The 17,939-nt window shown below is 45.6% G+C and overlaps 1 protein-coding gene across 1 annotated transcript in view; it reads left to right on the forward strand.

Annotated features, from left to right (window-relative positions):
• The first annotated feature begins 719 nt into the window (after window positions 1-719).
• Window positions 720-17,939, forward strand: part of MSN (moesin) — a 45,139-nt gene continuing 27,919 nt past the window's right edge. The window contains exon 1 of the mRNA XM_050901509.1: window positions 720-782. Within this exon, the coding sequence (XP_050757466.1) occupies window positions 771-782 (12 nt within the window). The 5' untranslated portion in view covers window positions 720-770. The remainder of the gene's footprint in view (window positions 783-17,939) is intronic.

Below are 17,939 nucleotides of genomic sequence, written 5' to 3' on the forward strand. Positions count from 1 at the left end.
CTGGATGCGTGCTTTTTAGTTAAACAGCTATGAAAACCTTGTACGTGACGGCGTGCCCACTGAACGCGCCAACGACGGAGGAGGCCGTGGACTCAGCACCACCCCTGAGCTGCACCCCGAGCGCGCGTGACTCAGACTGAATGGGAGACAAAAGGATCCACCGCGTCAGCGCTGTGGTCTGCCTTTGAGCAGTGCAATCGCCCATAACGTAGCATTCTTTTTTAAAATAATGCTTTCAGCAAGGACCAGGAGCCCCAGTGACACCCGATAACGCGAATAAAGTTCAGCGTTCGGGGCTTTCCCGGCACCTCGTTCTGGGGGCGCCGGAAGCCGCCCGGCTTTTGCGCCGGTGGGACCGCGCCGCTGCCGCCAAGGCCGCTCCCCTCCCAGGCCGCTCCGACGGGGGCGGCGGGGGCCACAAACGCTTCGCCCTCCCTCCGCGGAGAGGTCTCCCGGAGTCTCGGCGGCGACGCCCGGCCCGGCCCGGCCCGGCCTCCCTGTGCCGCACGGCCGGGCTGTGCTGCCAGGCCGGACCGGGCCGCGCCCCGCTAAGGAGGCCGGGGCGGGGGCGCCGCAGCTCCAGCCCCGAACGAAGGCGGCCGGGAGCGGGCCGGGGCCGGGGCGGGGGGCGGGCCCGGGCGGGGCGGGGCTTGCGCCGGGGCGGGCGGGCGGGCGGAGAGGCGCGGAGTCCCGTTAGAAGCAGCGCGGAGCCCACGGAGAGCCCCACCGGCGCAGGAGGAGCGACCTGCCGTGCCCAGTCCGCCGGGAAGATGCCGAAAACGGTGGGTGCCGCCGGGGCGGCGCGGCGGCGGGGGGGGGGGGGGATGGTGAGGAGGCCGCCGCCGCCGCCGCGGGGGCGGCTCTCGACGGCGGCCGGGGCGGGTGCGCGGGGCTGGGCGGGTGTGGCGGCGCCCGGGCCTCGCGGCGGGAGAGGACGGCGGCGCCCCGGCTGCCCGCCTCGCCCGCCCGGGGGGCTCTTCCCGCCTGGGAGCGGCCGCGGCCGGCGGCGGGGCCCCGGCGGGAGCGAGGAGAGGGGGAAGGAGGGAGTCCTGGGGAGCGCGGCGCGGGTCGGGCGGCGGGCGGGAGCGGAGCGGAGCCGCCCGCCCCTCCATCTTGTGCTCCCCTCCCCGGCCGCTCCCTGCCCCGCCGCGGCACCCCCGCCCGAGGGGCCGGGCCGGGGCCCCGCCTGGGCCGCGGCCGCCGGCTCGGGGCGGCTGGCTAACGGCGCGGCGGGGCAGCGCCCTGCGGAGGCCGCCCCTCCTCGCCAAGATGTCCGGCGGAGCGGTGCCCGCCGCCCGCCCCGCCCGCCCGCGTGTGCGCCCCGGGAGTCGGGGCGCGCCCGGCTTGGGAGGGCGTGCTGGGGGAAGCGTTCTGGAGCCCGATGGGGAATTAGTTAAGTCTATGGCCGCCTCTCATGCGCTCTGTAAAGAGGAGAAGTCGGGGTTTTCACAACTTGTAATTAGTCAGCTTGAGTTGCTAGGAGCCTTGTCCCAGCTTGACTCGAAGTATTTCTTGGCTGGAGAGATCTTGGTACTTCAGAAAGTCTGGTCAAGTCCGTACTTGACTCTCCTCGCAGCAGGAGCTCGGTGACTGATGAGGAGCATGGGGTTTTTCCATTTAATTTCTCCTGGTTGGAGTAAAAGAATTGGTCCTGGCCCTCCATTGATAAAACAGGAAGGAGCAGGCTGGAAGGCTCTGGATGTTTCCTCACTGGGAGTGATCTGAAACGGCCTAAGAACATCTAATGCTTAAAAGTCTGTGGTTTACATAAAGGAGAGGGGAAAAAAAAAACCAACCCACAAAAAACCCTAAACAAAACCCCACCCTGTGTAAGTGGAAGTTGAAATGGAATCCACCCTGATTTTTTTTTTTTTTACAGATAGTATAATTTTATTACTTTAAAATAGATATTAAGTGCCTGTTTGACCAACTTCTGCTTTTCCTGCTGTCTTAAATGCCAGCTCTCTGACACAATACCTGGATGATTTTTTTTTTTTAAACATCAGCATCTTAAAGGATATCAAACTCAAGCCACTTAAAGGTTAAGACAGTTTTCTGAAGCTTTAGAAAGGCCTTTCTTCAAACATCAGCAATGATTAGTGAAGATTTACTTCCTCAAAAAAAAAAAAACAGGCAACAAGTTCAGTAAGATTAACAGAAGTAGCTCAAGTTAGGGGACTTCTGTGTAAAATGCAGTTGAGACCTTTTAGCCAGAGAGTTTACAGTTGTGATGAGTGACTTCTAGTGTGAATCAACCAAGAAATCCTGAACATGTTGCGGAGATGCTTATGAGGCAGAGTTCCCAGTAACAGGCTCAGTCTAAACGTTATGACGCTGCCTCTCTATCTCAGACACACCCTGGGCTGGATTCACGTTCTCAGTCTGCTGCTTTCTGGTTCTGACAGAGCAGTTCTGCTTTCGGAGCTTTTAAAAACTGGAACAGATACAGAAATGCAAGTGCTCTGCTGTGACACTGTGTGTTGCACGCCGCAGATTCCGCAGAAAGCTGCTCAAATGTCTGTGCCAGTTGAGGTGCAGAGCTGCAGGCCTCCTGCTGTATCAGCCGCTGGCCTTCACTTTCCTGCCCCATCTGCCCTAGTTGCAGACCCAACTGAAATAATATTTTAAACATTGTTTCTTGAGCTGTGGTTTGCAGGAACAGGATATGCTGGCAGAACTGTGTAATCAGTTCTTCATGTGAAAGAAACATGACTACTAGTGTGCCAGCTTAAGATTTGTTAATAGCTACTTAATTAACAAAACAGTAAAATGCAAGTGACTTTCCTCAATTAAGGTCAGATGTGGGTGAAACTTGAGCAGTTAGATGTAGCTATATGTGGGCTTCATCACAAAAAATAAATCCATTGTGAAGAAGACAGATGGAGGAAACGTTCTAGGGAACAGTTCTGGCTGGGCAGGAGAAACATTTGTGTCTGAAGTGTTTGGTAGCTCTTATCATTCATCTCACCAGGCTTACAGAATGTGCTGCTGCATGGCTTGAGCAGCAAAACCTGTTGACTTCTGAGTCCCTACTCCTCGTTAAGCTAGGCTAAATGTTAACACATCTAGCTAGAGATTGCCATTTCGTTACATGGGATTTGCTACAAGTGGCACTATGCTTTGGTGCACTATTAATAGGAATCCAAGATTAACTCTGGCAACCTTTGAACTAGTGGCACATGATTTGCTGTTGTGAAGTGTAATGTCTGCACAATTGGGGGGTTTGGTTGCTGGAGGCCTTGTAGGCTGCGTAGAAAGTCCATCATGGATTGGCCTGCTGATCCTGCCACGCTCTCCACAGGAAAGCTTCACTGTTTTATCTAGAGTGATCTTCTAGTTAAGCAGCCAACTCTGGTTTACGATTTTTTTTTGTTCTGAAAAGTTTGCAAGATTTAAACTGTTAAAGCACACGAAAGAGGGCATATAATTCCCCCCACACTTTGTGTTGCAGAGGGGTGGAAGTAGGTGAGGGCTAAAATGCCTCTTGCAAGCCACTGTCAAGCTCCGAAAAGTCTCTCCCCGAGTTGTGAGAAGTCTGTTTATTGGCCATGAGTAGGCTCTGATCTCATGCTTACTGACTAGTGCTCTGGTCTCTCACTGAGTCATTTCAGGCTGGGCAGAGCTGGAAGTCACACTCAGTTCCAAATCCTGATAGAAGTGAATGAGCTGTTGTGTTGATGGCTAGTACAAGCCCCATAGTTAATCACTTGAACTTTAGTATTACAAAAACCACCTTAGTTGGAGGAGTGGGAGGGAAAGCAACCTTTTTCGTACCAGTCATGCCCATTTAATGGGCTGATACTTACTGTATTTTTAGCGATTAGAAAAGGCAACGCTTCTGTATTGGGATTCATTAACTATTTTGCCTATGAACATGCTTACTTTGTGGCTATATGAATGGATAGGCCACTGAACTTGAAACTTGAGCATCTGTCATGTATGAGGTGTGCATTCAACTGTCCTATCGCTAGGACTTGAGCAGTTCTGTTTTAGGTAACATAGTCTTTACCCGTTGTAGAGAAATGGGTTTAATCGGAGCTAATCTCGTGAATACAGAAAGCTTCAAACTAAGGTATAATGAAGTTTGGACTCCTCTTATCGTATTAGCAGAACTAAGTGTTTCTCTCGATGTTCAGAACATAAGTTTCCAGGTTTCTAGGGCAAAGTGTTAATGCAGAGAAAATCAACTTGAACAAGCATGAAGTCTTCAGCACAAAGGAATAGTAAGATTCATAGGTCTCAGCTCTATGATGCTATTTAAGATTTTTAAAAAAAGTCTTTTCTGCTGTTGTCTTTTGCCTTAATACTTTCTAAAACTCAGTGTAGCAATAGCCATTAGGGCCTTCAGAGACCCTGTCTGTAGCTTAAGTTGATGGTCCTAATTACTATTTAGACTCCAAAGGTCCTTGAAACATATCTCCCTTTGTTCTTTGGAACTGCACAGGTCTGGTTAGAAGAAAGGTAACTGAGAGACTGGGTAGGTATCAGGAGAATCCTCTGGATAATTAGTTACTTGATGTGTAGCTACTTGCTACCAAATGCTGCAATAAGATGGCAGCTATGAGCAGAGTGCTACACTTGTTTGAGTGATCCTTTTTTTTTTTTCTTGTTGAATTTGCTAGAGATCTTGAAAGCAGAGGAGGAAGGGTGGACAGTGATGGCAACCATGACTTGTAATGGATGGGCACTTTTCTTTTGATGCCCTGGGTTTGGATCCTGTTGTGCTATGAAGGAACACTAGAAGCATTCCAGATGCCTTCTGTCTTATCTGAGGACCAACCCTTTGGTGTTATACTGAGTGAGGGAGAGGAGGAGATATAACTTGGGAAGCTTGGCAGCACTGATCAATTAGACAGGCTTTGGTGTGACATGGGTGCTAGGTAGCTTGTTAGGCAAACTCAATCTATTGTACCTTTCTTATAACACTGTTGGATACATGGAGTTGCTGTAAAAAGGTGTGTTTGAGAGCTCCCAAAGGCCTTGGTTTATATAGAAGTCTGTGTTGCCCCTGTTGGTGAATTTCAGATGACTTTGTACTTCAGAAACAACAATAGCTAACACGTGCTGAGTGTACAGCGAAACCAGGTGAACTACTGGACTGTATACAATGAATTACCTGTAGCTTTATACCTACCATGGGATTTTACAAACCAAGAAAGGCCTTTATGCCCTAGCCTGTGTTGTATTCATCATCTTGGTTCGTGGATTCTGCAAGAATAGCAAGGTTTTAACTCTTGTGCAGATGAAGCAGTTAAGCCTGATAGTGAACAAAAGCTTCTGTTTGGTAGTTCTGGGCCTTCTATGTTAAGGTTAAAGAGAGTTTAAAGAATACCATTGATAAACTAGCATTCACTTTGTTTTTACATACTGGTAAAATCTTGCTTCCCCTTCTTACGGCAAGCCTTGCACCTAACTGGCAGTGCTGTGCAGAAAACATCAGTTATGGTGGCTTCAGACTGTAGTGAGCAAGAACTATTCTGAGTGCCTGATCTGAATTGGTAGTCATGATCCAGTTCTTAAGACTTTACTGTGACAGTGTTAGGCCTATGAGTGCTTATCATACCAGAGGTTCTAGAAGATTAAACGTGTCAGTTGAGTCCTTTCTTTTGTTTTTGACCTCTTGATTTGTTGCTTGAGGCAGATGAGCAAGAAGCAGGTTGGTGAGGTGCACACAACAAAAGGAGCCCAAGGAAAGCTTTAGATCTGCTTCTTCTGCTATAAGAATCCTATGGGGAAAAGAGTGCCTAATATCAGGGGTTGGTCATCACTCACTTCTTGCAAATATCCTGTCCCCTTCACACTTACGGGCAGTACCTTTTGTGGACCTGCAAGGGGTTGCAGCCCTTTCCTTGGGGTGACTCTGCCTCGTCTGATTAATCACCCCTGAAGGTTCATTACAATTCTTGCTTTTCTCGTGAGGATAGTTTGTAAGATGTCTTAATATGGACTCCTTTCTTTGACAGGAAATGGCATCACTGCCTCTAGAGGAAACTTGTTTCAGTTGTTTTATGTATAATGTCTGGTCTGAAGTGAAATTCTCCTGCACAGAGCTCACTGAAGCCCATAGGTATTTACATGAAAGACAGCTGATGAACTGAAACCGAATGATTCGGATGCCTTCTGTCTTTGCTTCTTGTGAAGCTGGGTGTGCAGGGGGAGCGGGACCCTTCCTGAGTGGCTGGGTTCTGCATGTCCTTGCTGATCAACTGACACTTTTCACAGAGAAACTCCTCTGGAAGAGGTAGCTCTGGCCCTGCTCCAGGTTATAAAGGAAGCTGACTAAAAGCTTCCTCTAGCTACGTCATCTCCTGGACTCTTTCCTGGCTTGGTGCAGCTCAAACCTCCTTATTTGGCTGACTTTTTTTTTTTCCCCCACTTCTGTGCAGCGAGAAGGCCTCCCTGAATTTGCACAATAAAGCTGTTATCTGTGCTTAATCGCTGTTATGAGGACTACAATGCGGTCTACTTGAAAAAGAGTTCCAAGATCTCAACACTAACTCCTTGGGTCTGTCCCAGTCCCCGTGTCCCCCCCTCGCCCTGCCCCAGTGTCTTTTTTTGTCTGCTAAATGATTATACTAGAAATCAACATCAGCCCCCCCCCCAGGAGTCTCTCTCCTGTTGCAGACACACTATTGGAAAAGAGGAAATCCCTCCCTGCCCAGGACTAATCCAGGGCAATTAACTGATGTAAATTAAGAGCACTAGTAAGCAGCCAGTTAATTGCTTGCTTTTCCCTCAAGGTGTTTGGGAACAGCAGGAATTTGCATAGTGCAGCCAATAATACTGCATCAAAGGAGTTTGTTTTTATCCCATCTGAAACTTCTAAAGCAGGCTGAAGTCTCTAGATTCATGGAAGGCTACTCTTTTGGGTGAACTTCTGTGTAACGCTTCTATGGCTGTTTCTAGGTGGAGCGTTCAAGTGTTTTGGAAGTTGTGGGCATAAAATCCACTCTTCTGACTCCAGTAGCTAATGCTGACTCTTAGTGTAATGTTCAAAAGATTGTGCAGCAAATACTTGGCAGGGATGTAGAAAGAGACAGTCACTGGCAGGCTTGGTGGTTATAAAACCACAGGATCGGCTGCAACTGTTAGGTAGGTTTAAAACCTGAAATTGCAGAGGTTTGGGCCTTATATTGACAAGAGACAATTATGGCTGCTGCAACTGTGGATACACAGGTAGGTGATCTGGTGCTGCTTCCTTCCTGTGCAGCTGTGAGAGGATATCTTCACTTGTATAAATGCGTGATCCTCCAGTGGCGTACTGGGGCAGTCAGAAGTTCCTGGCCTTTGTCTAGCGGCTTGTTAAACTTGTATTAAATGGGGAGAAAACACTCTTTGAAGAGGTTTTTAATGGTATGACTCCTGCAAAATGCTTTTTCCTAGTTGTTCCAACATCTCTGAAGCTGTAGTTGTTCTGAGGAACCTATTCAAAAATACAAACTTTGGATGAAGGAATGATGTTCGGTTCTCATCCCATTCCCAGGCTAAGAAATAGGAGCGTTTGGCCATGCTAGGTTCCTCTCCGTTTGGCCGTTGCTGGTGCCCCTAAAGGAGGAATGAATGAAAAAGCTCCCGAATCTGATCCGCTCTGTAGAGAAACGTGCAATTAGGCAAGAATGAGATGGCAGACTAGGAGGGGGAAAGAGACAGACTCCTTTCTCTGCCAGCGGGGATTCTGTGTAGAGAAAAACAAAATCTCAGAAGAGATCAGAAAGAGGATAACTGAAGTGGTGAATACAAGTGGCATGGTATGCGTGGTCTGGACTGATCTATACTCTCTTGCAAGTTTCTAGCTCTATTGGTCAACTTGTTTCCTTCATAGAGAATAGCTACTCAGGAGAACAGACTTCACTGTACTGGAGTGTGAATACTGTAAAACTTTGGTATTTATTTTCTTGGGGGGAGGGTGTTACGTTGATGTCAGAGAATCTTGTGTGCAGCATATTGGAGAATTGCTATTCTGTGATTGTATGCCTTCCTGTGTTCTCCAGGTATTTTCTTTTTAAAGCAGAACTGGTGACTTCCTGCAGCCATGAGCCGTTCTTGTCTGTCTGTACATCACTGATTTGTCCTCTTCTCCGTAGTAAGCCCTTATAACTCGCAACTCGTTTTCTCTCTGGATTGGGAGACCTAGTTATGGTGCGGAAGTGACTAAGTACAGGAAAAATCTGCCATTGCAGTCTGATCAATCACTTAGTCACACCATTTAATAAGTGTATTTGATTTTATGTAACACAGGCTAATAAAGCATGATATTCTGGGCTAAATCTTTCCTTGCCATAGCTTTTAAACTATGCTGAACTTGACTCTCCAGTATTAATTTTGTGCTTGGTTACAGTGCAAAAAATGAGCTGCCAGACAAATTACTGGGGTGAAGTATCAGGGCTCTCAACATCCCACACCCCTGGAGGTGTGGCTTTTTGTTCATAATGTCCCTAAGAATAATAAGGTATAATTTTTTTCACCCTCTGAATATGATATTCTGGAATAGTGAATTAAAAAAAAAAACTATTTCCTCAATACACTAGATGTCTCTTCATGCTGGCTGCTGGATGGACAAGAAGGTTCTGATTGTGTGCGTTTTTTTCCTCTATTAAAATCCAGAACTTGATATCATCCTAAAATGATTGTAATCCACGGGACTTGGATTGGCAGCAAATGGTTCTGAAGGCACTCTGTAAGGAAGTAAGGCAGTTCCCCTGCTGACATTCAGGCAGTATCAAGTTGCCCAATAAAAAAATGGTGATGCAAAACCCACACAATACTTTGTGGTCCAATACATCCTCTTGTATGAAAACAATCCTATTAGTCCTGTCAGTATGGCAACTCACTGGCAACCTTGGAGTTCCAGTTAGAAATGATAGAGAAGGAGGGATTTGTACATATGTATTAAAAGTAAGGGTTTACTTACTGATCTGTTAAGCAGACACTTTAATGAACGGTTGACCTGTTCACATGCAAGTTAGCAAGAGGCATATGGCACAGAAGTCTTTGTATAGACACCTTTAGAAATGCTTCCTCCCTGCATGCAAGAGGTCGTTCTTGCAGAAGTTGACCAATGGTGTATCTGTGCAGGAAAACTAAGAACTGGTGCTTCAGATACTTTTTTTTTTTTTTTTTGTTAGCAGATGACCCCATTGGTCAAGAAAGGGTCAGCAAATCAAAATTTTTTCATAAAAGGGTAATGACAAATGTGCTTAGTATTTATTTCAATTGTACAAAGATGTTCTAAATTGAACTTAAGCTAAAAGAAAATTTCCGCTCATCCTTCCTTTCCTCTTATTTTAAACAAGAATTTTCATCTGCCAACATGTTGGATATTGGAGACATGGATATAGTTTCAGATATGCTCACTTATTTTCTTGGTGAATTTCTTCTTGCTTTCATATTGTATCTTGAACATACAACTTCAAGGTTGTTAGAGTAGCTTTCTAAAGGTGGAAACTGCAAAGTTAAAGGTTCTTAGTGAACTTGGGTTCTGTAGCTTGTTTCTGTAGCTTCCTTCAAAGGAGATAGTGTCTTTCTGTCTGAGGATGGGTAGGAGCTTTTAACTTTTGAGGGATTTGTCCTGTAATGAAACTACTGTCTGTTCAACATGCCTGCAATATACAAATAGTGTGTTTTATCTTTTTGTTGGGCTCTAAAAGAAATAGATAGGACTGTCCATCACAACCTCTACTTAGAATAGAACAATTCAGTTGGAAGGGACCTACAATGATCGTCTAGTCCAACTGCCTGACCACTTCAGGGCTGACCAAAAGTTGAAGCATGTTGTTAAGGGCATTGTCCAAATGCCCCTTAAACACTGACAGGCTTGGGGCATCGAGCACCTCTCCAGGAAGCCTGTTCCAGTATTTGAGCACCCTTTCAGCAAAGAAATGTTTCCTGATGTCAAGTCTGAACCTCCCCTGACGCAGCTTTGAGCCATTCCCAGGCGTCCTGTCCCGGGATCCCAGGGAGAAGAGCTCAGCACCTCCCTCTCCACGTCCCCTCCTCAGGGAGCTGCAGAGAGCAATGAGCTTGCCCCTCAGCCTCCTTCTCTCCAAACTAGACAAACCCAGAGTCCTCAGCCGCTCCTCACAGGACATGCCTTCCAGCCCTGTCACCAGCTTTGTTGCCCTCCTCTGGACGCGTTCAAGGACCTTCACATCCTTCTTAAATGGTGGGGCCCAGAACTGCACACAGAACTCCAGATGAGGCCGTACCAACACTGAATACATCGGGATGATCCCCTCTCTTGACCGGCTGGTGATGCTGTGTTTGATGCACCCCAGGATGTGTTTTGCCCTCTTGGCTACCAGGGCACGCTGCTGGCTCCTGTGGAGCCTGCTGCCGACCAGCACCCGCAGATCCCTTTCTGCAGGGCTGCTCTACAGCCATTCCTCTCCCAATTTAGACTTGTGCCCAGTGTTACTGCGTCCCAGGTGCAGAATCTGGCATTTACGCTTGTTAAATTTAATGCTGTTGATGATTGCCCAATGCTTCAGTCTATCTAGATCTGTCTCCAAGGCCTCATGTCCCTCGAGAGTCAACAGCACCTCCCAGTTTGGTATCATCAGTAAACTTGCTAATGGGGCATTCAACTCCTGCATCCAGATCATTTAAATATATCGAACAGAACTGGCCCTAGGATTGAGCCTTGAGGAACACTGCTGGTGACTGGTTGTGAGCCAGATGTAGCCCCATTTACTACAGCCATTTGAGCCCTGCCATCCAGCCAGTTCTTCACCCAGCGCACAATGGACCTGCTCATCTCAGTTGGACAACTGGTCCAGAAGGGTGCTGTGAGGGACAGTATCAAAAGCCTTACTAAAATCCAGAAAAACTACATCCACCACCTTCCCTTCATCCATTAGGTGGGTGATCTTGTGATAGAAGGATATCAAACTGGTTAGGACTTTCCCTTTGTGAACCCATGTTGACTGTGCCTGATGATTGCATTGTCCTTTAAATGCCTTTCAATAGCAGCCAATTACTTGGTTGATCTAGTTAATATCTGACCACTAAAACAGATCTTCTAGTAACTATATGTGCAGAAAGCAAAATTGCCTGGAAAGCTGGATGAGTTGAAAGAAACTTGTTTGTATTGTAGCTTATAGTGCAGCTGAGACAATAGAATATTCAGTGTCTAAGCAATAATAACGTGCAAAATCATGACACGGTTTGGTGTGTGTGGTTTGTGGGGGGGGGGGGTTGGGGTTTTGTTTTGTTTTTTTTTTTAAAAAAAAACCCACAACAAAGTTGTCCTTTAGGGATTATACTAGATTATATAACTCATTATATTCATATGTTCCTCTAAGTTTTGTTTGACAGCATTCATTAATGGAGACACTGCACAGCATGCATAAGAAAGGTGTTGCTTTTCTAGTTTACTGTTTGTATCTACTGTATGTTACATACCAAATGTTAAGATAACTCTCTGCTCTGTAAGATGAGGTCAAAAGCTTAAGCATCAATAACTATTTTGCCAACATCTGGTTATTTCATTTGCCCCTACATATATCTATATATTAAGGAAATGTAAAATCAATTTTGAAAAAGTGGACTGGTTCACTTCATTTGTTTTATTGGGTAGATAATGAGAACTTTAGCTGAGAGGTATTGAATCCAGTGTCTGGCTGTATTCAGTGCTCTGTGGCTACAGTTATCATCAGTGAAAAACCAGGATCTGAGCTTACCTTAAGCTGAGAAACCTTTCTTCTATTTCTGAAAATGTGCTGTGTGAGCAACTGGATTTTTGTTGCAGTATCTGTATTTTTCACCGAGGAGCACTCAACACATAAATTTATTTGCATTGGTGAAATACAGGAAGCAGAAAGCAGTAAAATTATTATGTTCTAGGCAATATCCACGATCTCCTAGAGAACCAGGAGCTGCTGTATGAACTGTTACACATGACTGCTCATTTTGTGAGCTGCTTCAAAAATTGTAAGGTTACTAGTAGCTTGAATAATGGGGTCAGAAAAGGCTAGTATTACTTATAATACCTGAAAGCTCTGAGTCCATGATTGGGAAGGTGGTAGGCTTTGAGAGCGTTCTTATTCAGCACCATAAAACACTTTATCACTAAACCAAGAAGATACTTGAAAAAGCAATGTGTCTTTAGTCCTGCAGTCTGCAGCTCTGTTATGCTGCCTTTGTTATGGGAGCTTCCCTGTAACTTATTCTTTCCTGGAATACTGAGATGACACGCTTTCCTTGCTGCTAGAATGTTAGTCCTTTGCTCCAAAAAGCAAGGAGCCTCTATTACGTGAACTTGGTGTTCAAAAAATCCAAAAGTCTTTACAGCCTGCTGATGTAATCTTTTTTTTGGCTTAAAACACTAAGCTGCACCTCAAACTGATGGTATTCTGACCCAGCCGCGACAAACAGGGAAGCAGTAAGTTCTAGCAGTAAGTTCCTGAAGACTCAGAATTTTCTTACTCTTCTTTTAATGACTTGCTGCTACAAGTGTTTTAGGCTACGTGAAATCTATAGACACCAATGTCTTCTGCACTGATGGGCACAATGTATACCTAGAGTGTTGTGGTGACAGCCATGCATGCGGAAGTGAGTTAAAGCTCAAAAACCCCCAAGTTGTTTTTTTGCTTTATCTTGCTCTGTGGTTTGTTACTAACATCTCAAGTTGGAGGCTGACTGCAAGCTGCAATGCAACATATTATGCTCAGTTTGAATACCCCTTTGCACACCCAACAGAATAGGGTAGAGATCTCTTTCAAATGAGGATACATGTGAGCATCTTCAGCTGTAAGAACAGACGCTGTAGCGTCTGTCTTGAATCTATCAAAAGATAGAGCAAATAGCAGGACTGCGTAACTTCCAAATCGCCGAAAGATCAGAACAATCAACTGAAGATGAGATGTCCTGAACAATACTTGCTTCAGCATCATACGCAGGAAATAGGATGCTATCTTAGCGTTTGTTCTGACAAGTGTTAAATAATCAAGTAGAAATCTGACAGAAAGCTGTCCTGCTTCTCCTTTGCTGCTTCAGTTCTGACAAATTTAATATATAGGCTTTGTTGCTTGCTCTGTACTTGGTTCACCTCTGTGCAAAGTCTTTTCTGCCACTAAGTACCAAATGGAGCTTAGAGGAGGTGACCAGCCACTTCTCCCATGGCGAAGCTTTGAAAGTCTCTTTCTTTCATACTGCAAAAAAAAGCTGGTTGGTAGGTGTCTCTTCTTTTTATATAGAACCCCTCAAATTCCTATAAGGTATTTCAAATTTAAGATTCAGTGCACCATAGCTTGCTTCTCAGTAAGCTGGTTCCCTCCGTTTGGAGGAGGGGTGCATGTTATGTGACTCTTGCCTCTGTATCTTGGGACTGTGTGCTGCATTACTCTGTCCTTTCAAGTTTTTCCTTATATCTTTGCAAATGACTGTGCAGATGCTTTGGTCTCACAAAAGTTTGATATAGAGGACTTCCCAGTGAAATGCTTTTACAGTATTCTAATGACAGCTTTGATTTGGCAGTGTTTGGAAGGACTTGAAAATAATTTGGATCTGAGGCGATTCAGACAGTCTTGTAAACCAAGTGATTTCATTGGCCTGCCATTCCCTTAGAGAAACATGGGTTATTAGATGCATTAATGTGGATCTATCTGTTTTCACAATAAGCCTGAGCAAGAGTAGTTAGCTGCTCTTACTGCTCCTAGTGTTTTGGAGGTGTGCAGTTGGGAGTGAGGTATCTGCATGCAGGAACGTTGAAGGAGCCCCAGGCTTTGATCAAAGTTGAATTAATGCCTGCAAATCCTATGCTGCTGTTCCTTAGCATAGGGAAAAAAACCTGAAAACATAACAAAAAGCAACTCTACACAGCAGGTCTGAATAAGAGCTAAGCTCTCAAGTTGAGTTATGAATGCTCCTTGCAGAAGGTTGCTTTGCAGACTCCCTGCCTCTGGTTAGTATAAGTTCTGCTGTTTGCTTTCCTAAGTTATATTTGCATGTATACTGACTTACACAGGAGATGTACTTGGCATCTGGCTATTTCTCTTCCTACTACTCAGTTGTGTTTCTCAGTTTCGACCTCCAGCTTCAGGAAGACCACTAACAGTTCAGCTTATCTGTATGTTTGGCTGTATAAAGATAGACCATAACATCTCTGTAGAGGAGGTTTAAAGGATCTAAATATCGAAACTGCAAATCATGTAAGGAAATTGCTCCTGCCCACTTGATACAAGAAGTCAGTTTCTGCCATGAGCATTATAACTGTTTAAGCTAATGCAGGGTAGCTCCCCAACAGCCTCTGCGGTCTTGTAGAATTATTGAAAAAGTTAAGCTGAGAGAGAACTGAGTTATCTGGTCCAACCCCATGCTCAGAACAAGGCCAATTTCAAAGTTGGATCATTTTCTAAGTTAGATTGGACTGTTCAGAGTCTTGTTTTTGTTACAGTGGGACAATAATTCTTGACAAAGATAACTTGGAAAGTACTGGAACTTGCGAAGTATTGTGTAGGTGCCTGGAAGTTCTTAACCTCATCCTCTGGAGTGCAGAGGCATGGAGAAAGTAAAAGAGCTAGTCAAGTATAATGATTAAAAACTATCAAAAGGAAACCCTTTTTTAAGGAACGCTTAATATAAGCCCAGTTACTTGTGAGTACAGCTATCTTATCTGTTGTGTTTGCTGGTACAGTTGATCTATGCAGGGTGTCTCCTGGTTATGTCCAGGCAGTATTCTAAAAACACCTTCCCACATGAAGCTAGCATAGGCCAGAAGATGACGTTACGCTGTGAGAGTCCTGAGGCAGTATGTTACGGATGCATTTGATAGTTGCTTCTTAGCAATTCTTATAGCACCGTTTCAGAACATGCAGCCCTGTAGCAAACTGGGAATAGCTTGACTCTGTAGCAGTCGCTGGAAGTCTAAGGCTTTGTTCTGTTCCTTGAATTGTGACTCTGTCTCTCTGTAAAACTGTAGAGACAGCTACAGCCTTTAACTCAAGTCCACCAGATATGAATTACATTCAGGTAGCTGTAACTTTTTTTTTTTTATAGACTTTGTGAGAACACCCTGAAAGATCAAAGAAGTAAATGCTCTGGAGTGGAAGGGGTAATTAAGTGTTTTCTTATATTAAAAAAAAAAAATCTGTTTTGTTTGGAGTGTTTTTCCTTCAGTTTAGTCAGGCCTTCTGTGAAAGGCTACATGATGCAGAATGTTATTTATTTTTGCATCTGAACCGGTCTAAATGATACCTTCTACTATGGCTGGTTTTTGACTGCTTGGTCTCATGGTGTCTGCCTGATCTATAGAATGTCCAACTACCATCTGCCCTTAATTCTGTGCAGTGTAAGGGTGGTATGTGATGGACCTGTATTTAAAAGGAAGACATGTTAATAAACCTTACTTGACCACTCGGATTCCTGGGCATTCAGCAACGTCTTCATGCATGCATCTAGGTCTCAAGTGATAAACTTCAGTTATCAGGCATTCTTTTCAAATAGCCCAATTCCAAACAATGTATTTCAAGAGGTGTATGAGTGTGAACTCGAGAGTGTGCCTTTAATGAACTAGATCAACTTGGTTGCATGTTTGAGAGCTTTGATGGTTGGCTGCCACTGTGAAGTTTTGCTCCCATTTGCGTGTTCCTGCCTTGCACTGCCTCGGGTAGTCCAGCTCAATAGCGCAGCAGTTCTGTTCTGCTAGCTCAGCAGAAAACTGGGTTAATGGCATGTGCATGTGTGGCTTGAGGGATAGATCTCACCAAGGGGTTGTGTATCGGGGCTACTGCAAAGGATAAAGCAGGCGTGCCTGGGAGCGAGGAATAAGAAGTGGTTCAATAGCTTGGCCTGTCTTGTCCAGTTGTACCCAAAAAGCCATCTTCCCTTTCCCTCTTCCTGTAATCTGTGCCAGTAGCAGTGCCCCTGTGTAAATGTAGTGAATGGGACCAATAAAACGGTTCTGCTGTTCAATAAATAACAGATGACGTATTCCCAGCCTGATTCATTCTTTGGTCCTGCTTCTGGCGTAGTCATGGAGTGCTAACATGAACCCGAAGAAGGCAGCGGGAGGGTGCAGGCCGTCGGGGATGGTTTGCCGTGGTGGCTGGACCACACCCTGCGTGCGCTGGCACGGCTCTCGGTGGCTCCCCGAGCAGCTCGGCGCTCGTCTGGGAGCCTTTTGGGACACGGGATTCTGTGTATCCTGGTGGTGTGGCTGCTCTCCTCTATATTAGGAAAGCTCAAGTGCTTGAACTAGATGGAGCTTAAAATAACAAAAGGTACTTCAGCAATCACAAGCTGGTCTTTTATAAACTATGTACAGTCCAAGCAGAGCTATTTAAAACCTAAAATAGGTTGGTGGCGAGGGAAGCAAATGTGGGTGGGGAAACTGAATATTAAAAAGAAGTGTAGAACTGAGCCGTTTCAGGGAAATGCTGCATTTTAGGGAACCATGACCTAAATAGATATGAAAAGGCAGCCAGCCTAAATGAGACCCTATACCAAAAGGAAGTTGCAGGATTTGTCTAGCACGCTGGAAATGATAAAACTGAAAATCACAGGATGATGAAACAGCTTTACCTCACACTTGACTGTGCCTGCAGTTAAATTTGGAGGGATGGCTCATAGTCTGGGCAGTCAGATCCCACAGTAAGGCTGTGTTCTAGCTCCTGGAAGTCTGGCTATTGTTCAGATATTCAGTGAGCGCTGTGAGCTGGCCAAGAGCTTCATGTACCACACCCAGGCAGCGCTTCGGATGTCTGAAACAGGCAGCCCTCTGTTCAGCTGCCCCTCTCACTACCAGTGGGCTGAAATGCTAGGTGTCTCTCTGTTTCACGTGCTTCTCTCTTCTTCAGCCGATAAGCACACTTCTGGCTTGTTCATCCAAACACGAGACTCCTTTGGAAGGAAGAGCTCAGTCACAGCAGTTATCTTCACGCTGTCTTCCCTGCGGAAGGTCTCTGGAATGATAAGCAGACCATCTGAGCATAGCTGTTTTTATTTGCCCTCAATTCCGAGTTACCCCTAAAACAATTCTTAACCGCAGGTGAATTTAGAGACCTTTACATAGGGAATGAGTATTTAGTCTATTAGTTCATGAACCTCAAGTACTTACTGTACATGTGGTGCCTCTGTGCGGCTCACACTTGTCTTGTTAGCATCCTGTCTTGATCTTGTTTTGAGCCCCTTCCAGCAAAATAGCTGCTTGTAATTTTGGCAGACATCCACTGGATGCTAGGTTTGGAAAGCTCATTGGCTGTCTGGAAATGCGTCTTGGCTACCAGGCTTGTCTGCTTAACCCCTTGAACTGGGTCTTTGCAGCTGTTGAATGGTACCGGGAAATCCCCGGCCTTTGGAATGAAGCTTGGGAGGGAAGAACTAGACTAAGGCAAGCTTAGGGGTGGGGAAAAAGCTGCCCTCTAAGAGTCTTCTCAGAAAATCTGAAATGCTTCCAGTGGTGGTGGGAAGTGCTGGCAGTGTTTTGCTGGTTAAGTTACTGCAGTAGCAGCCAGGATCATAACACTAGTGTGTGGTGTGCAGTGTAAGGGGCAGGGGGGAGCACAAAATAATTGTCTGCAACCTGTGAATAGGATTGCCTAGGAGGGGCACACAATAGCTGTGAGGAATGTCACCCCTACCACTGCTGGCATTTCAAACACGCCCACTGCCCTGCTGACTGCCTTTAAGTTGAAGAGCTTTAGCTAGGGATGTGGTTAAGCTGAGACATGTGAAGTACAACTGCCAACCCTACTATTAGTGTGCAGAGGCCATAATAGGCATATACTATTTCTCCAGAGAATAGCACCTTCTAACAGGCACAAAACAAATGGGTGTTTACAAAACAAACCCAAAACAAAACCCAAGGCTACCCAGAGTGTAGAAGTTGAATGATGGCAACTGCATATGGCTAGATATTGCTTCGAGTTTTACATCCTGATCCAGATGTTGTGGAAAAGGGGTCAGGGTTTTTCCCCATGTTTTTTTTAATCTCCTTCTGGGTT

The sequence above is a fragment of the Gymnogyps californianus genome, chromosome 9, assembly GCF_018139145.2.
Source record: "Gymnogyps californianus isolate 813 chromosome 9, ASM1813914v2, whole genome shotgun sequence".
Taxonomy (NCBI): Eukaryota; Metazoa; Chordata; class Aves; order Accipitriformes; family Cathartidae; genus Gymnogyps; species Gymnogyps californianus.